General features: G+C 39.6%; 1 protein-coding gene and 1 long non-coding RNA gene across 3 annotated transcripts; one reads left to right on the top strand and one right to left on the bottom strand.

Moving 5' to 3' along the window:
• Positions 1–14: 14 nt before the first annotated feature.
• Positions 15–6557, bottom strand: tm6sf2a (transmembrane 6 superfamily member 2a). 2 transcript variants are annotated; one of them, XM_015015584.1, is made up of 10 exons: positions 5937–6557; positions 5035–5138; positions 4863–4960; positions 4667–4767; positions 4506–4588; positions 4288–4412; positions 3344–3445; positions 3163–3255; positions 2945–3064; positions 15–2308 (listed from the first exon to the last, which is right to left on the bottom strand). In XM_015015584.1, exons 1-10 carry the CDS (start codon positions 6026–6028, stop codon positions 2099–2101), a joined length of 1128 nt encoding a protein of 375 aa, XP_014871070.1. In that variant the 5' UTR covers positions 6029–6557; the 3' UTR covers positions 15–2098. The 2 variants fall into 2 exon arrangements, with proteins under 2 accessions (XP_014871070.1, XP_014871071.1); XM_015015585.1 differs by having other exon boundaries at positions 6225–6556.
• Positions 6558–16182: 9625 nt separating this feature from the next.
• On the top strand, positions 16183–18549 carry LOC106935220 (uncharacterized). Its single transcript, XR_001421852.1, has 3 exons — positions 16183–16388; positions 18318–18364; positions 18477–18549. It is a non-coding gene; the product is annotated as an uncharacterized LOC106935220 (long non-coding RNA).
• The last annotated feature ends 2251 nt before the right edge of the window (positions 18550–20800 follow it).

Below are 20800 nucleotides of genomic sequence, written 5' to 3'. Positions count from 1 at the left end.
TGCTTTTTTCTTTCTTTTTTTCTTCATTGAGCTCTTTTAATAGCTGCTCTGTTTTATTCTTACTGACATGCTTTTTCTAATACGTGCCGTTTGTGTAATGTTACTATTTATTACGGATGATCTGCTAGTGAAAACACTTTTTTTTGTACTTACGCTCCAGGAAGTCTGTGTAACACCATTTTTCTATACCAGTTAGTAGCAAATCCTTTGATTTTTCTCTAATCTCCAGTTTGTAAATATGTTCTGTGTTATTAGCTGATCCACTGCTGGACTTTGTTCAAATCAACTCCTTCTGAATGATCTTATGGATGTGTCCCACAGACATACAGCGGATCGTGTGGGTGGGAGAAGGAAAAAGCTTGAGCTAAACACTTGATTGTATCGGATTTGCTAAACATCTTGAAACTTTGCACGGCTGTGTGTACCTGATGAGTAGAATGTCACTATTTTCTCTTTAGTCCCTTTGATATTGGATCAGTCATCTACTTTTTTGGTGTTCCAATGACTTTTTGTCTTGCTGTTGTATTTCATTCTTAATAAAGTGAACAAAAGGAAAAGCAAAACTTTATGCTTTTTCTTTAAACTGAGACCAACAAAATATACTTAGGTGAACTTTATTTGAATTTTACCTGATGAATCAACAGAAAGGAGAAGGAAAATAATTGGCTGGTTTTAAAATGGTTTTCCATGTAAAAATAAATGCAACTGTGCTGCAAAGGACTAGAGATAAACAACATCCTTAGTAATATGATGGTATTGAAAGTCTTCTGCAGCCATTTTATGCAGTTTATTTTCTTGTGTGCTTAGTCTTTAAAAACGCATGTAAATTAGCTAAAATAAAAGCAGCTCTGGAACTGAAACTTTCATAATGAAGCCATGAATGTTGAATGAGAAATCCTGCCAGTCGTGTTGTGAAGCTGTGAACTTTGACCCAGTTTATAGTTTTAACAGCCAAACAGTCTCCACTTTCAACTGCTACACTTTTGATTTGATCGCAAAAATCAGTCCTCAACTTTCCACATTTCTACAAACAAGATCGTTTAAGAAAAGGACAAAAAAAAAGTCACACTTTGCTTGACACATATTTGATTAATTAAATCCATTTTCACATTGAATTCAACACGTGTAACCTACATTTTGGCTCACCGATTAAGGCATATGGACTCCTGACCAGTGGGATTTTTTTTTTTTTTCTGAATGTGAACCACATGCAACAGCTCACCTACATCCAGGGTTCACCTCTTATCAGGCTGATAACTGCAGCAGTGCACTCTGCACAGCGCCGAATACGTCTCTGCTTGGGGACAATATCGACAGCTGCTGAAACGGTATTGTTAAATCTATAAAAGCCCGAGTCATTTTAAGTTTTTATATACGGTTTTCTAGAGGCACAAGGGGAGAATATCAATGTTCCTGCTCATCAATGCAAAAAGTATTCACAGTTCTGTGGTACTTTTTTTCTTTATTGTACAAAATAAACCACAACAACATGAAACACTGAGATGCACAGACAGGTACAGCAGAAAGTAGTAAATCTGGTTATTGAACTGTTTAACTTACTAAGTAAAAGGTCAAAAACGTGAACTCTGACCTGCAGTGAGATCATTTTTGGACTATTTAGACAAGAAAATGAGGACACACCCTGGTGTTTGATGGAAGATCGATAAATGTCTTGTTTTTAAAAAGGGTCAAATTTGAACATTTTCACAACAGTAAAAAAAAAAGCAGAAATAAATAGAACTTTAGTTGGGATATACAGACACATTTAAGTAAACCGTTAGGTCAAGATTCGTTATCTAACTTTTGCAACCGGGTATCTGTACGAGTCACCTGAAAGCTGATCTGATCGCAGTCCTTCACCTCCATCAGCGGCGCGTCTTTATCAGGGTCCAACAGTCCACAGAGGGAGTGCCGTGTGAGATGGCCGATTTGGAAAAGTTGACCCAGAGAGCAAAGTTTCTAAATCTCCTCTGGGCTTTAAGATTACGGGGGAGAAATAAAGAGAGCCGCTTCTTTCAGTTTGTGCACTCCCCTGAAAGCGTTCGCCTTTTCAACACGTGAACTATTTTCTTGGACATCCGGTGGCAGGCGTGCGGTCCTAGTTTTTCTTCTTGTCGTCGTTGCTCTGTCCCTTGGGAACAGGCTTCATGAGAAAAGCCGGGTTGGCGCGGCAGCGGAGGGCCAGCAGAGCGGGCACAGCGGCGAGCAGCACATTGAGGGCGATAACCGGCCATCTTTTGTCTGCCGGGGCTCGGTACGTGAAGGGAGTACGGGAGTGCAGAGATGCTCCGATATGACACCACTGAGTCTGGGTGGGGGGGGAGGAAGAGGTCGTCAGGGGGCAGGGAAACATTAACAGCAACAAAAATAAAAACACAGTTACAGCACCTAAATGGAAAAGTATCCATTTCCTACATTTGTCTTTAAGGCACAAAATGTATTAAATTAGGACGTAATGGCGACATGGAAGGAAAATGACACCTAAACCTTTTTGCTACAATCACAGTTGCACGTTTTCTAGGATACACGTCGACCAGCTTTACATAAATTTTCAATCCATTCTTCTTATTAAAAAAAAGCTCTAGTTCAATTGAAAAGGTTGGAGAGTTTCTGTAAACATCATATTTCCATTGTTGCCACAGTTTCTCAGCTATTTAAAACATGTTGTAGGAGGTCTGGCGGCATGCTTGGTGTCTTTGTCCATGTCGCCTCCATAGTCGCTCCATGCGTCTTCCCATTAACTCTGACTAGCTGGGGGTAAAAAAAAGCACCCTTCCCCCTCAGCTCAATACTTTCTCGCCTTTACTTTTCTTATTTGACTGTGTCTCCTACATGGCTTACAACAAATAGCAGTATTTGTCATTTTAATTTCACAACTGTCCGCTGCTTTGCTTTGATCCGTCACATAAAATCCCAGTAAAACTTGTTTCGCGGTGCTCTGTACCTGAGCCATGGAACCAGCAAAGAAGACGGTCCAGTCCAACATCCAACTGCATCCAGGTGTGTTCAGACCGTAGAGAAGAACGATCACCAGGGGCACAGCGTAGAAAAAATACACCAGCATCTGTCAAAAATGAGATGAGATGCAGTTTGTGAACAGGATGCATGCGTCCGATCTCAGTCGCAGGATCATTTTGATCACTTTTAAGTTTCTGGACTGACCATAATCCTGGAGAAGCCCACTGGGTCCTTGAGGTACGGCTCATACTGGTAGATGTAGGTAAAGCACGCGTCCAGAGGACAGTCCAACACCACCTGGAGCAAAACAGCAGGGCAAACAGGAACTCAAACCTGTGACCTTGTGAGTCTGCAGAAGGAGTCGGGCCTGTGCTGGGTTACTCACAAAGCCTCTGAACACAAAGAAAGCCACGGCCCCCAGCAAGAGGAGTGACAGGAGCAGGTCGGCAGGTCGAGACAGCAGACCTTTCTTCTGCTCTGCAGCAACCTGATCAGAAGAAACAAGAGAACTTAATGTAGCTACTGGCTTATTAGCGTACATGCAATAATCCAACACTGTGATTGAACACCAACAAACGCAGCGACTGCCCTGTTACATAAATCACAATTTGTTACATAAATCACAATTTATTTATGCTTCTGTTTTCCAGCTTAATAAAGAATTAGAAAAGCCAGTCTGGTTCAAATTGACTCTTATTGGACAGTGAATTTGTTTGTAGAAGTAAAGAGGACATGAATAAATGTTAATATTTTATTAGCAACATCATGTTTGCTTATGTTGACTTAGAATCAAATTCCTTGAATTAAGCTGATTCTGATGTTTTCCTTTATGTCAAATTTACTTCCTGAGACAAAATTTTAGTCTTTAAATCAACATTTTATTTAACTATAATAACCTTATTTGAAGGTCTAATCAGCCAAGCTGGAACCTTTTACTTTCTCTAATATTAGAGTAAAATTAAAGAAGATAAATCTGCAATAAATCTTAAATTCTTCCCGCTACTCAAACTCTGCATTAATAATCAATGTTAAATATTATTTTTTTGGAACATAGATTAAAAAAACTCAGATTAATGAAATATCTCAATTTACCTAGTTTTTTCAAAAATATATCCATTTAAAAAAATTCTTACATATGACAGACATTAAGCTAGTTAATCACAAATATTTTTAGGCAGGTCGTTTTGAAAACTCATCATTTTGAAATGTTGAAGAAAAAAATTAGAAGCTTCTAAATCATAAAATAGAGATTTCATATCATTAATGAAAGCATGTCTAGATAAATAAAAACAAATCAATCCGATCCTTAGAGTTGAGACAGAACTGTACCTTGTCTGCTGTGACGACTGGCATCTCTCTGGGTCTGCGAAAGAGCCGCGATGCTGCCCAAAAAGACACCAGGAAGAAAGGGGCATTCCTCCAAAACGCTGGCCGGATGTTGGACCCATACTTACCTGCAAAAACCAAGAAGCAAAAAAAAATAATAATTAATCTGCATGGAGAGACATTCAGACCAGTCAGAGGAGTTAAATGTTAGCATTTCTCACCAATTACCACCCCTGGAATAAGGACAATCTGATTGGCGATGGAGGACCCAGCCCACAGCAGACCCAGGCTTCGGTAGGGCTTACTGTCAAAGAAACCACAGAGTCCATCAGGGGGAAACACACAGTGAACCATCTGGGGCGGTTCTGGTGCAGCAGCTCACCCTGAAAACATGCGGTGAATGACTGTGAGCAACAGGATGAGGTGAACAACCTCCCAGTAAGACATCATCACAGCATAGGAGGTGGCGAGATGAGGCTCACCCTGGAGAGAAAAGATTTCAAAAATACCTCTTTGTTGTGTTTGTTTGCTTTTAAAAGAAAAGATTAATTGTATAAATCTGAGTTTGGTCACTTTACCATCCTTAGGTAGAAGTCCATAAAGCCGGAGATGAACCCGTCCTGCTCTAAAGCGTTGGTCAAACCCACCATGCCGCCAAACGTAAACTCTGCAAAAACTACAAATGCAGAGGAAACCAATGAAATACTTATTTATTCTGCACATTAGCATTAATAAGCAATGAGTCTGCACCGTAGAACAAAGGGTCCACTTTTGTTTTGTGTCGCACTGTGAGGATGAGCAAAAGAAGAACGGATCCCAGGACAAACATTCCCATTCCCAGGATAGGAAGAGGTCTGTGGTGACAAAAGGGAGCAACGATTTATCTGGTGAAGTCCACAATTTATCTAAGTTAAAGCAAAAGAGCATGAATGTCTGATAAAACATAAATGTGGTTTCATGTTCAGCTTATTGCTTCCTGCAGCCAAAATGCATCGGGTAACAAAATGAACCACTTGCATTTTTGATTTTGTGCCATCTGACTTTAGATGCACTGACCAACCTGAAACTGCATAGAAATGTAAAAAAGAAAGAATGAAAAGAATGAGTTGCTCTGAATTTGCAAAGGTGTTTCATCCTTTTAATTCACAAATAAAACTGAATTTCTACGTGATTATAACTTACAGTAAATTACTGCGCCCAAAATGAACCTTCACAGTTATTTCACCAAAGCAGTTGTCCATGCGTTGCAAATCCAACATCAGGCTTTTAAACCACAAATCTGCCAAAGGCTGCTGTTATCTATGCTGCTTTCAGCCTTTTTTCTTCCACCTAGCTTTCCACTAATATTAGTCATGCTTTCCTTTTTCCATTACCCTCACTGAAGCTTGTCTGAATGCCTGTCTGCTGGGCTATACCGTCAAGTCAGCAGTTTGTGGTGGTCACAGCATGACCTTTCTACATGATTTCTTTCTGGAGATTTAATTATATCTGCAAGCCGTATTCATCAAAAATGATCAGATCAGAAATAAACAAGTGAAATATGTCGACCTCTGTGTCGTTTGAGTTTCCCTTTTTGACCTAAATTGCTGAGGGGGGAAAAAATGAGAGAGGCACCTGCAGACTGGAGACAGGTTAAATGATGGTGAACTTACTCCTGAAACGCAGGGATCTGATTCATTGCGAATAAAACTCCAGGACCCAACAGAGAGAGCAGAAAGACGCTGACCTCCACCGGTGGCTTCATCTCTGTAGCCGTGTTCTTCAAGCTCCAGGTGTTTTTTTTGTTTGTTTGTTTGTTTGTTTTAAACCCACGCTGCAGATAGAAGCGTTCCCAGCCTAAAGGTGCTCACTGGAGGCGTAAAGAGGCATGACCAAGGCCCGGAGCCCTCTCCAGTGTGGCAGATGGGAAGTAGAAGCTTTAAAGGAGTGTCACTCGTTACCTTTTGATCTGTGATGAAGCAATGGTGTTGCTCCAACACGCCAGCTATCAGGTTGTACGTTTCAAAGTTCAGCTGAGGACTCCTCTTCCTCTGGCGCCTGTCAGAGAGGAGAAAGGCCTCCCAGCGCGCTGCTGCCTCTCGCAGGCTCGGTCAGAGCAGAGGGATGGGGGGTGCGGATGGTGGTGATGTCGCTTTAAATAGAAACTAACCAATTATTACGCTGTGGTTTATTATTGCATCCGCATTTCATCATTTAGCTTGGATCCTCTGGCATGTTTATCATATCTACATGTAAAACAGAGGAGCATTTCTTTTGTCTCCCTCTGTCTGCCGCAAACTTCAGCGTGCGCCATGTTTTCTATTTAGTCAAATAATCTTTGTGATTTTTATCAATTATGATTTTTTATTTTTTAACCTCTAAAATGTCCTTAATAATTTTTTTAAACAGATATTAGAAGATACAGATTAAAGCATTTTATTATTATCATTTTTATTATTTTTTGTCATTTTGACAGCAGGTCAGTGGGACGTTTGCACACACTGCCCCCTATTGGTGAATCTCTATTCAGCCATCTGCTACTCAATAAATGGCACCACTATTCTACAGAAAAGGATGAGGGCCACTGAAAAAAAAAAAATTCTGACTGTAATCTCAGAATTCTGAAAAATAAAAGTCAGAATTTTGACTTTTTTCCAGAATTCTGAGATTAAGATCAGAATTATTATATTTTACAATGGTCCTAATCCTCTTCTGTACTTTTCATAGTGAAATGAGCAATATTTTTTGTAGCTAGGCAATGAGCAATGCTAGCTTTAGCATTTCCTTTAAAGGAAAGTCAGTGGTATAGGACATATTCACTTCATTTAATGTTCTTTATTTAATTGGATTCCCTTCTGTAATTATTAAATTGACCCAATTTGATAAGATTTTTTTAAAATAATTTATATATGTTTGGTTTGGGCGGTTTATTTGAATAAAAACCTGATCATATAATGCTACATATATTATTTTCATAATAAGGTAAGGCTTTTTAGTCTTGGGTGCTTAGGTGCTTGTGAGAAACATTCGCGTCTCTCAACAACAAGATACGACTGGGTCACTAATCAAGATGGTGACTTGAAGAAAATGAGACAACAAGTCTGATAATTGGTGCACCTTGCAAACTCTTGGGAAATATTTAATGTCCAGCTAGACACAAAACCAATACAAAGACAGCAATTAGAGAATGCAATTCATGTTTGCACTTACCAGCAGAGTGTTCTCGCTGTTACTTAGCGGGGTTAAACACAGAACTGTGTGGCTTTGTGAGAATTGCCTATCTGTTGGTGTGTTTTTTCTTTTTAATACGCTGACCTCCATTTCTTTGGTTTTGCTCTCGAACGCCACACAGCTGGTGGATTGTAGGCGAACATGTGGAGGAGGTCCATCTGCACATGTTGTCTTATCTCCAGTGGTCCCTGCGGTTCAGTCAAGGATCCATCTGTCCTGCTTGGTGTATGATTAAGAACTCCTGCGTCTGATGTTTCCAGTCTTGATTAAATTGTGGATTATATCGGACGGAGAACATAATGTCCAGAACCAAGATTATTCCTGTGTGTCGGTCGCAGTGTAATCTGAAACACATTCACTCAGTTTTCCTTCAATAAATATTGGCTTCCACCCTCTTTAGGGGTTCATTGTGAAGAATAAGTATTCATTATGCAACACCTTCTGACAGATGAGCGGCATTTAGACTGCAAGGATGCATTCAAAGCAACCTTATCTTCTGCAACAAAGCTGCTGAAGAGGATTAGGCTGCTGTTGCCACAGAAACTTAGAGAGTATAGAAGGGTGGGGAGTTCAGGAAGAGAGTAGAAGCAGGCGGCGAGGCGATTAAACACAGTCAACTCTGTGCCCACACACCAGACACACTTTTTTTCATCTGATTTGACACAGTTTCTTTTGTAGGTGTTGCCCAGTCTGCCACCATGATGCATCCTCTGGTCATCGGCATCATGACCGTAAACATATCTCTGACCGTCTTTTACTGGGTCTTCGTCCTGGGTGATGCTTACCTAAAGTGGATGGTAGAGCCAGAGGACAAGCCCAAGAAGATAGTGACCCCAGCCTGAGCGCTGCAGCATGGATGCACCCGACTGAGTGACTGGCTGCTGTTTTTGCTTAGGACTAGTCTGCGCTTGTAGCACTTTCTGTGGAGACGAATTCGTTCTGATTTCAGCTTTTTTTGTACCTTGGGAAAGTTGTCTTTTCATTATGCACCAGGAATCTTCCTTACAGGTAATTTTGTTGAAGTCTTCTTCCCTTGTCGTCTTTCTTATTGGTAGTGTTTTGTTAGGGTGGCCTGAAACGAACCATTCTGTTCTGTCATTTGATGACTCAAAGAAAAGCGCCATCCAAATCCTGTCACGGATTACTGAAGAACTCCTTGATAAAGACACACACACAGCGTTGCTCTTCTAGTTGCCCCTAATAGCCTGTCGCCGGTTCTGTCTGACCTCCCCGTCGTCGCCTCACCTCTGCTCATGGCTCCTGTCTTTTACTATGGCATGCACCCGGTCTCCTGGTTCATTCTCTTCGCAAACATAACCATCACCATCATTGAGTGGCATTTTCTCACTCGCCAGTTTTTCAAGAATTTGCAGTTGCCAAAAGAAGAAGGGTCTAAACCCAAGACGACGCCAGACACTTCTTAGAGATGCAGCACAGAGATCTGTGAGGATAAAAGAAATGACTCCGTTTCTTGTGGGAAATGTAGAAATAGTCAAGAGTTTCACCACGTTAACTCTTGTTTGCCTGACCTTAGCCATTCTCTGTCCTTTCTGTGTTTGCCTCCAGAGATACCACTATAGAGTTTAAGCCTGTTTGGAGTCCCTTTTGTTCCCTGGTCAAAGCAAAAAAGATGAGCAGCGGTGATTTCTCCTAACCACTGGTAAGTTCATCCATCCATTTTTCTCATCTTGGTCATTTTTCTTCATGTGGGACAGCATGATGACATTTTTGCTCTTTCATAACATTTCATGAGGCAGAATTGGGCCTTATAAGAAGCTATGAAGCATTATGTGATATTAAAATAATTTGACATGATGTCAAATTATTATAACATACTAGAGGCAGACCTGTAAGAGGAATTCAAGATGAATACAAATCAATTATTTACTTAAAGCTGTGGGGAAATAAAATTTTTTCTCAAACTCTTTTTACATCCTTACATTTAAATCATGAAAATTGTACTGTGATGTTATGTGGTACAAAAATCTAAAGTGTTTCATTGTCAAATAAGATTTTATATATATGACAGAAGGTATTTTGAGGAACCTCTACCAGCTTTAGGATTGAATAGATTTTCAAGTTTTACCTGATTCTTAGATTTTGCTCTCTCTTTGACTGGGTCATCGTAATAAAAAATGTTTTTTTTTTTTTAATTAAACCTTTAGTTGAGGGTTGCTTTGCTGGAAGTCAAACCTCCACCCTGGAAACTCTTTAGCATCCTCCAAGAGATTTTCTTTCATGGTTGTCCTCTGTGTTTCTCTATGCATCATTCCTTTAACACTGACCAGTTTTCCCAGTGTCTATGAAGAGAAGTATCCCACACCATAATGATGCCACCACTATGTTTCACATTGCAGTTGGTATGTTTAGTTTTTTCCACCGCACACAGCATGCAGCCCAAATAATTAAACTAATCTAATCAGCTCACCTTCTTCCTCATGTTTACTGTGATAAACTGAGTTTAGGTTTTTATGTCTTTCATTTTTCCATTTTTTTTTAAAGATTTTTATTTATAAGAGAAGCAATGCAGCACTTGCTCCCTACATTACAATTATGCACTACTTACTCATTTTAAACTCCAACAAAATATACCGAAATTCATGTACTGTAGTGTGAAAAAAATGTGTAAAAGTTAAAAAGTTATGATCCTTTTCTAAGACACTGTAAATATCTCTGTGTGCAGCCCGGTCACTTATGACCATAAGCCTCTTTTCCACATTACTATCCACCTCTACTCGCAGATATCATTAATCCCTGCAGATGGAAAGCTGATATTGCTCTATGAGCCACTCAATCCTATTAACTCTGTCTGTCCTACATTCCCCTACTTCTCAGTTTCACGCTCCTAGGGCGCCTAGAAAGTCTCATGTGAGTAGGAAGAGAAACTGCAGATTTTATGTCTCTGAAAAATATAAGAACCGGTATGACATTCGCATACAGGGAACTCTTGCCATGAAAAGACGTTTGTTTATTTACAAACCACCACATCATTGCGATCCTCCTCCTCCCATCCCACATTGTTTATTTGCCCCAGCTGCTGAAAATGTTTAGTTTCACTGATGTCCAGTTTTCCACCACCCTTTTTCTGAATATTTACAGTGCAGAGAAGAAAAACGTCGTCCCCAAAAGGAACAGCCTTAAAGCCCCACTACTTTCTTTCATCTGACAATCCAGTTAACAAAGTGTCAAAAGCCATGTACACGTTGCCATATTTGCCCCTGAACTCAAGAAGAGGTCAACTTTTGAACCTCACGCAGCTGGTGTTCCAGCATCGGCATCTCCTCCAGTTCTCCAGACGGAAAGAGGAAGACGACGCCTATTTTGTGGACTACATTCCCCCTGCAAGAGACGCAATCACTCTGCCTCGCAGCGTAGTCTACGTCTTAGTCGGGGCGATGTTGATCGTAATGGCCACTTACGCCATAGTAGGTCACCTGATTAAAGACCTCATGCATGACCTGGCAGGTGGGAACATTGTGAACCGATTACCTTCCCAGCACTTATGTGTTTGTGGTGAAGTTGAATCATTTCCATCCACAAGCTTTGGCTTCAACATGTTATTCCATCACATGCACCTTGTGGTTTGTGTGCAGTGGTCATCCATCCTCCACCACTGTGTGATTGCTTGTCCTTTAAGGTGAATGATGCCACCTAACACCTAATTTGCTGAAATGAGATCTTAAAGGGGCACTTTTGAAATGCTATGCTATATAAATTACTTACTCAAAGGAATGTCTAAAATTTTTAAAGGGAAAACACCAGATTAGCATCTTTTTTTAAATTTCTGCAGCAGAAATTACCTTTTCCTTGCAGACTGAGGCAAACATTGATGTCACTTAAGTGCCCCCTTAAAATTTAAGGAGACAAGAAATAAGAAAATGTATTTAATTTTAACTTTGTATTGCTCTATATTGACAGATTGGATATTTGGCCCTAAACCAGTGGAGGAGGATCCGGAGAGAGACGAAGCAGAAATAGAGGAGGAGCGGCGACTCAGCATTTCCAGTAACCTGATGGAGTTTGGAGACGAGCTGAGGATGGAGAAAGAAAGAGAGATGCTGCTACCGGGCTTCTACCAGGGAGACGGGGGCTGCCGCCACCCATCTTCCCTTCCTCCGCTGAGAAGTGCCATCACTTCATCTTACCCTGGAGAAAAAAGGATGTCAACTCATAGTGTGACCTTCGCATGCCCTGTTGCCCCTTGTGTCACCTCTCTCTGAGTTTTCATCAGTTCATCTCAGCAGCAGCTCAGATCAGTTTTTAATCAAATGTAGTGTGTGTTTGCAGTACTTTCCTTGCAGTAGTCAAACAAGAAAATGTCTCTTGTGCTCTTTCTTGCTCTCTTTTATTTTCATTTTTAATTAGAGTAAGTAGGTCAACATGACCCATATCCATAAATTCAGTCAAGCTCCACCGTGTCACTATGTAATATAAGAAGTGTAAAATAATAGTTTATTATGTGAAAATGATGTAAGTCCTTTGTTCATCGCAAATGTTGACAAAGTAGAAAGAAAAATGATGAAAATCTGCTCATTTAAAAAAATGTTTATCACATGTTACTGAAAACCAGATTGATCACTTTTCTTGTCCAGGTGACCTAAGCATTGTCCCGGTAAATAAACTAATAATATAAATGAGTTGTTGTGTCTTGTCTTCTTTCATTAATCCATCTTATCTTCCTCTAATACCTGCTTGTGTCAGAGGCGATGGCCTATTTATAAAGGTCAGGGATTACTGTACTGTCCACCTTACATATTGGTCACCAACTGTAGTTGTTTAGCTAGCTGTACAAGGACCTTATTCATAAAATATGCACCATGCATTTTATGTATTATAAAGTCCAGGTAAACAATGTTCTTCCACAATACTTCAAAATCACAGCAGAAAGTTGAACTGAAGTTATCTTTAAATAAACAAACAGCTAACTGGGTAGACAGGTTGCTAGTAAGGTACTTAGCTAGGTGTGTCACAGTTGGTGACCTTGTTTATAAAGGCTGCTAACCCTGTATAGGGTTAGCAGCCTGCTATATAGCACCCTGCTATAGGGTTAGCAGCCTTTATAAAGGTATAAAGTAAATACTTATAAAATGCAGCCGATATCATCCATGTTATTTACTTTTCAATCTAGATGAACAATGCGTTCCCATCATTGATTCATACAAGTGAAAAAAATGAATCTAAAGACAGATTTAAAAAAAAAATAAAATAAACTAACAAATAGAGAGTTAGTAAGCTAGCTAACATGCTTATGTTGGCCATAAACACCAGGAGTTACTGTACATGATAGATAGATAGATAGATAGATAGATAGATAGATAGATAGATAGATAGATAGATAGATAGATAGATAGATAGATAGATAGATGAGCTCTTAGACATTCTGCTGACGTGGAGCAAAGTGCCTCAAGCCTCTGCAGCTTATCTTGTTGTTATGAGTGCTACTTCCATGGACAGCAATGTGGTTTGTCCGTAGCAACGTCAGAAATAAAGAACATTTTAAGGTAAGAATCTTTATGCTGTTTGCTTTTTACCAGGTTTCTTCAAAATGCAGGTCTGCTGCACAAAAGGATTTGTGATTTAAGAGGTTTTAAGAATGTCTGCTAAACTTTTACCAGCTTGATGGTGATGATTTCTTTTTCACTCTTCCTGATCTATTTTTAATGGAAAACACTCTCAGATTGAATCCTCATGCTGGAGACTTTGAGCATCAATGGGTTTGAGATACTGAGTGAACTCACTGACTGGAAATGGACAACAACACAACAATGGATGTACCACTGCAGAGGCTAAACATTCGTTACAAGGATGGTGATGGAACAGTGCTTTATGAGTCCTATGTACCTCCTTCTCGGGATGCAGTCCATCTTCCCACCTATGTCATCTATCTTCTCATAGCTGTCTTCATTGTGGTGTCCGTTCTTTATGCCATCATTGGCCACCTCATCAAAGACCTCATCCATGACTTTGCAGGTGTGTTACTGTATTTTCTGCTATTAGTTTATTGATGGCAATGGATTTATTTTTTCTTTTTACTGCATCTCCCCTTATTTTCACTCTGTGTTTTTCCAGACTGTCTGTTTGGGAAGCAGCCTGAAGAAGTGGTGGTGAACTATTGTGAGGCCAAAGATAAGTTTATGGCAGACTGGTCCCCAGAAACTTCACCTGAACTGGAGGCAATGGCTCGGGCAGAGGAGAACAAGATGGTGGACAGGGACTTCATGAAAGCACCTGCAATTTGGATCATCTCCACAGAACCTCGAAGCACCAAGAAAGGACCTCGTGTTGTTTTTGGGAAGAGATCTTAGTCATGTTGATGATATGATGACAAATGTGAATGGACAGGGACATTAATTACTTATGTGTAAATCTAAAACTATACCTTCATTATGTAAATATTCAGGTTTGACGTAGTTTAAGAGGTGGAAAAATTAATTGGTCATTTGGGGACATCTTGTGTCTGCTTGTAGTCATTACATCTGATTCTAAATTACATGTTACATTACATTTAAGACAACTAACAGACCTGCTATAAACACGCATCGCATAATAGTTGGTCTGAACTAAATGACGTAGACTCTAAAAATGGGATATTTTAAGGAAATATATTAATTTAAAACATTTTGGACCATTCTGTAACATAAAATGTAAAAAAAAAAGTGAAGTGCTGTGAATACTTGTCAGATTCACTGTAAATTACCGGAAAAGCCGTAAATAATTTTATGACAATTAAAAACATCAGCGATGAATGTGAAATGTTTATCTATTCTCAGAAGAAAATAAACAATAGTAACATGATGGTAATATTCATAATTTATTTGAATAAACATGTATGTTCGGTAACAGGGTCTAATTTTCTCCTGAGGTTCAGGATTAGAAAAATATTGCATGTTTTAACAATATATGTCATTCTTTTTCATCTTAAGTATTATGTTCTTAATGATTCCTGAAAGAACAGTTGATAGAGATTTTTGGTATTATCCTTTTGTTCAGTCTAATGTTAATGTGTGTATAAACTGACCTGGAGGTTACGACTGACTGTTTCATCTTCATGTGAGACAGTTAACTCTGTGTTTCCCAGACCTTAAATCTTATCAACCAGAATACCTCCTAACTGCCTGTGAGCAGTCGTATTTTGTCTCTTGTTTATCCTCCCTCTTTGTTGACAGTTTGACCTAGAGCTGAACTGGGCTCAGATCGTAGATCAGATATCACACCTGGAACTGAGTTGCTGGTTTGTTTAGGTTAGAAGTTTTACGACCTTTGTTGTTCTTCCTGACTGCCCCTTTTGGTTGTTCTGCTTGACAATAAAACAGGGGCTCGCGTGGAAGGAGATCAGAGCTCTCTGTGAACGGCCTGGAGAGGCAGTGGCGGAGAGTTCTCCTTTTGCAAAAGCTTTGTCTATAAAATTCATATACGTTGTCTGTGGTCTTTTTATATAGGTTCGAGAAAAAGTACCTATCAACAGTATTGTAAAATGTATTGTTGTATTAATGATAATATTGATCAAACCAACAACGGGCTTATTGGAAAGTTTTGTTCTTCAGTGCAGCACTGCCATCTACTGGTTGATCAGTATAAGTGCAAACAAATCTAGAAAACTGGAAATTTCTCGTTAGCCCTTTTAGTATCAGACTCCTACAAGGAAAAAACAAACAAACATGTAAACATTGATAATATCAGTTAACAACCAATAATTAAAATAACTTTTCAATCTTTAATGTTACTGTTTTATGTTAGTAGAAAATTGAAATGATCAATTCGGGTGGATATGCATTATTGTTTCCATTGAACTGACGTAGTTAATGAAATGGGACAATATTGTGATTGAAAGTACTTCAGTAGCAATGAATGCTGCTGTAGATAAAAATTTATTAGTTACATTTTTAAAGCAATAAAGCCAGTATTTTTGTAAGGTTGAAGAACGCAACATATTATTTGACCTCAAAATAAAATTGTAAGCCCTTGAGAAGTGTAATGTCTCATGCTCTTGTGTTGATTTTAGTCTAAGCACTGCATCAACAGAGATAATCATTGGGCAGAAACTGTCCAAGAGAGGGCGCTGTGCTACGGAAGATTTAACAAAAAGAAAAGATTAGGGTTTTTTTTGTTTTGTTTTGTTTTTTTGGATGGTGCTGCCTAAAACGTAAAGCTGATTGTAGAATAACCAGCTCAAATCATGTCATTTTTTTTTAGAAATATAAAAAACAATTGGTTTAAAATATGGAGATATTGACTTAATCTCATTAACTCTATCGCCTCTCTGTTGCTACAAAGACTTTTGTCTAGAAAATGTTTGAAAACTCATGATGCCATCTTAATAAAATTCTAGAAACATTTTCTCTATTCAGGCGTATTACAACATGTAATGTGAACAACACACTGCAATATGACTGCAAGGATTCAGAGAGCATTTTACAATCAATGAAGTAAAAAAAAAGTCTCTGTAAGATGTAGAGCAGATCCACTATTTCTTGTTATATCAAATGAAGTAGCTGATACTCTTGAACACATCGTTATTTCTTAGGATCACCTTGTGGAAGCATATTTTCCTGGCTGGATGAACAGCAGGGGGTCTGTGTGCTGTGTTTCTTTGGGGGGTTCTCTAACCTCCTTTTCCACACATATTCGGGGACGCGCATCCTCACACACACACACACACACACACACACACACACGCCCGCGCGCGACTGCGCCTGCTCACGCCCCCTCCCATCCTGAGCTCTGTGCTGTGCGGCGCCGCTGCAGATAACATGCCCCTCTGTGACCACCGGCAGCAATGAACGACTCGGTTTGAAGGTAGCGGCTCTGCGGCATGGATGTCCGCTGACTGAAGGAGCAGCCTTTATGGATTGGAGCTCAACGTCGCCGGAGCAAATCTGGAGAAATTCGGAGAGGTGAGATGGGAGAGAGAGAGAGAAAGAGAGAGAGGAGGGGAGACATATAGGAGGCGCTCTCATTGGGCAATTTATTTTATATCACCTTTTATACAAAACACGACTGACAAGCTGCGGATTAGGCTAATATGAGCGCCTCTTTGTAACAGAATAGAGCTGATTTATTCATTATCAGCCATGTTTGGCTCAGCCCATCACACAGCAGGCCATTTTCTGCTGACAGTGTGTGGCTGTCCCTATCACTGCATGCTCTATAAATCAGATGCAGTTGATGATGCCGCTTTTTACATTCACAGCGGAATTGTCTTTAGTGTTTCTCAATTAGTCGATGTAATAAAACCAATACGTTAACAGGGACTACATTTGAATGTTATGTAGCAGAATTTGACCTAGTTTTGCAATACTGGGCATAAACTGGGATGTAAAAGGGAAAGTAGACCAATTCTCCTTTTGGCCTGGGAACCACTCAACACAGCTGATTGGATCACGTTTCTTCAGGTAATGATAAAGCAGAACAAATTGTAGGGATCAAATGAGCATGCTGAAATAAGGAGCTGGCTCATATTATATTTGTGCTGCATTATAGAGTCCTCCCACTTGAAACACTAACTACTGGGCTTTCCCGCAGATATTTTCATTTAGAAAACAGTTGTGCAGTGGCCAGCCCACAGCACTTATGCTACATTTAGACCCCTTCTATTCCTTCTTGGTGAAGTTTTAAATCTTTGGCACGCAGCAGCTGTCTTTACGTTTTATGGCCCAGCAGCTGCCAGGAGAATTGACCATGCATTGACTTAGTGTGGAGCACTGTCCTTAGCAAAGTCTTCGCAAATTAGTGTGCACAAGTGCCTCTGCTGCTGCATGTTGGGGTGTGTCTGTCTGGTTAGTAGTTCTGACTGTACATCAACTGCCTTGCGAAAGTTTTAATAGCCATGGAGCTTTTACCACATCATAGTGAAAAACACAAATGTGTTTTATTGGGATTTTAAAAGTAGACCAACACAAAGGATGCACATTTTTGTAAAAGAAGGAAAAACTAAGCAAAAACTTGGATGGATGCAGGCAATTACAGAGCCATCTTGTAAGAAACAATTGTAAAAAAAAAAAAAAGCTTCAAAACATTTGAGGCGGGGGGGGGTGGGGATCACCAGGTCAAAGTTCAGACTTAAATCCATCCATAGGAGAATCTGTGGGAAGGATTGAAAATCAATATTTACAGGCATCCTCCATCTGATCTAGCTAAAGAAATGTAAATCTCTAGACATGTAAAGATTTTTAGAAAAACCTACATCAAAAGACTGCCGGGGGGGTAACTGCATCAAAATATGTTTCTAAAAGGTTAATATTAATATTAATATTAATTAATATTACTCAGGTTAATATTTTTATGCAAATATGCAAATATTTACCACACTTCTCAGATTTCTTTGCTTTAAGGTATTTTAAACACCATGCATCTGCTTTCTCTGCTTCACAGAATTTATAATATTATATCATATCATATAATACATTGGAAAGACTTTTGCAAGGCACTATGTGCTTATCTCTGAGTGTCTGTCACTCACTGCTTCTCCTATTAACTGTGGTTATGATCAGAACGTAGCCTTCTGGTTGCTTAGCAGTTGGTATTTAGGATTATTTGAACTCTGACCCCCAAGAGTAACCTCCCCAAACACCACATATCTCCCCTGCTGAGACTCCCCAATGAGCTTTACAACCCTGGGTTTATAAATGACATCCTGCTGTTTTAGTGAAACGTGATTGTTTGCATTTTAATTCAAAATTCATTCGTCCTGGATACGGAATGGTCAGCTGTTAATTATTCTGTGTCATTTGCTTAATTTCGAAAATAGTGCGGATTAATAGATGCTTTTTAGGTGTGACTTTTCAGTGCGTCCCCTACTTATGTATTTATTCTTCCTCTAACAGCACTGTGGGGGGGAATTCATCATCTAAGAGCACAGGTCACATGACAGGTAAGCTTTAATTTAATAAGCCGTATGTAAAAAAAAGGAAAAAAAAGATCAACTTTCTAAATATAACTTTATTTCTGTGATTTCTCTAACTTGACTGCTTTCTCTTGTTTAGATTTGTGTAGTGATGAAGCAGACAACTCTCCTCCTCTTCAGCCTCACACACTCAAGCAGTTTGAGCAGGTGAGACTCTGCCTTCCCTCTGATACTTGTCACTGTGCTTAAGTGCTCTGCAAACCGTAAGTGTGCTCTGCTGCACCGGCATGATGAATGGCATCTTTGCTACTAAAAGGAGGCAATGTGTAGTTAGGCCTAATTTAGTCAGAAATTATTACAAAAAAAAAGAAAAAATTCAAGTGGAGAACAGATGAAAAGACAAAGAAAGCACCTGAAGTTCTAAGTGTTGAATGGAAAACACCCAGAGCTCTATTTTAATCTACCTTTGGGGACTCAATTAAGAATCTGGTGTCGTCTGTAACACGCCTGAGTGATGCCCAACTACATTTTAATATATTTTCAGAAGGACATCATTTTTAGTAATTGTAACTATCATGTTATTATGAGTAAGAAGCGAGCTGCCACATTTAATTCATAAATACTCACACACTTACCAACTGTATTAAGTTTGTGATCTTATTCAGTCGTTTTCTGGAGTTGAACGTTACAGTAAGTCCTTGTAAAATAATTAAAAAGTCCCTTTGCAAACATGTGGGGTCAATTAAATACACTTAAGCTGATCATCAGGAAGTGTGAACTCTTACAAAAAAGCAAAGTTTGAGGACTTTCCATAATGCACATTCAAAAACAGAGAAAGAACATGTTTTATTTTACTGATGCAGGCTAATTGTTGCTCTGCATTCATACTATTTCTTCATTACAATGACAAAGCATTTCCATAAGCTGAACGTATTATAGACGTTTTTCAGTCTTCCACATGCCCAGAAGTTCTTGGTGTCAAAAGTGGATAAAAACATACAAATAGGACTATAAAAGGCCTTGGTTAGCACACTAGCCTGGCTAGCGTATTACATTTTAAACACTAGAAAATATGTGGCTTTTGAAAAGTTTGCTAAATGTTTGTCACAAAGGCTCTTCTTTAAACAGTTTATTGCTTAAAGGATACAGTTTTACAACACACAACAATTTTTGCTAACACAAATGTCACATCACAGAAAGGAGGTTTCTAAATGACAATTTTACTTGATGAAAATAAACGCTTTCCGAACTACCCCTGCTCTGTGTGAAAAGCTAACAACTGCTTGTTCTACCCTGGAGAGCCACAACTGACCCCAAGGATTTGCAGCGACTGCCAGCGAGTGTTAAGGTATTTTGGCCCACTCTTCTTTGCTGGAGAGGTTCCAAGCATTTATGGTATGTTTAAAGCATTGCAATCAGATTTAGGTCCAAACTTTGATTAGGCCACTCCCAAAAGTTCATTTTATGCTCTTCGATTACGCCCCAGACTGTCACAGGCGTGTTTGATTACTGACGTGTTGTTATCTCTCTGAGCTCTGTAATTCGCAAAGCTCAGAAAGGTTTTGATTTCATTCTCACACCTTTCCTTAAAACACGCGCTTTAGTGTTCATTTCAAAAAGGTTTATTTTAATCCAGACACATTGAACGTCAAAAAAAATAAACTAAACTGCAGGAGGAGCTGCTGAGCCGTGGTAGAAACGGAGAGTCTCTGCATGGCTGAGGTCCACGGATGTGTCGCTCTTCCTCCTGACACACACACACACACACACTTTAAAGTTTCTGAGCACACACACTCAAACTTGGGCTGTCCACTACTGATCCAGAGCTGAAGCATGTGTGTGTGTGTGTGTGTTGTTGTTGAAGATAAGATGATGTCATCATGTGTGAATAGTTAAACCGACATACATGATGTCATCACTAAGGTCATGTGGGGGCCTTATCTTGGCGCCTTGCCTGTGCCTGTTCTGAATTATTTAGCAAAAGGATGAAATGTGACTCTTTAATGGCCAGAACTAGAAATGAGGTAATTAATCTGTTTTCATCACATCCTCATCAGACCCTTTTATTTGGTTGTAGAGAGCTGCCGCTTGGTAAAAGACAAAAAAAGAGACACATTTCATGAAGATCCATGCTCTGTTTTTGCTCTTTACTCTCTTCTGGTTACTGATCTCTCTGCAGGACGGTTCGGGATTCTCTGCTCTGTGAGATTCAGGACACCTCCCTATTTATAGCCTCCTGGCTCAGAGGTCCCAGTTCTCCTGTTTCTTCTCCAGCTTCTTTATACTCACCTGTTTATCTCTGTCCCAGCAGCTTCTCCAACTTTAACTCTTAGCTGATCCGTCTTTGTCGGAGCTGGGGAGGGGGGCGTTGTTGTTGTTGTTGTTTTAGATCAGCCGGAGAGGAAATGGTGGGGAAATGATTTAATGGCAGTTTCTCGCTGCAAGAACATCCTTGATTCCTGA

The sequence above is a fragment of the Poecilia latipinna genome, unplaced genomic scaffold, assembly GCF_001443285.1.
Source record: "Poecilia latipinna isolate Pla-1442-1.1 unplaced genomic scaffold, P_latipinna-1.0 Scaffold1930, whole genome shotgun sequence".
NCBI lineage: Eukaryota > Metazoa > Chordata > Actinopteri > Cyprinodontiformes > Poeciliidae > Poecilia > Poecilia latipinna.
Note: the sequence above shows the minus strand (reverse complement) of the source record. Positions and strands in the feature narration are given on the sequence as shown.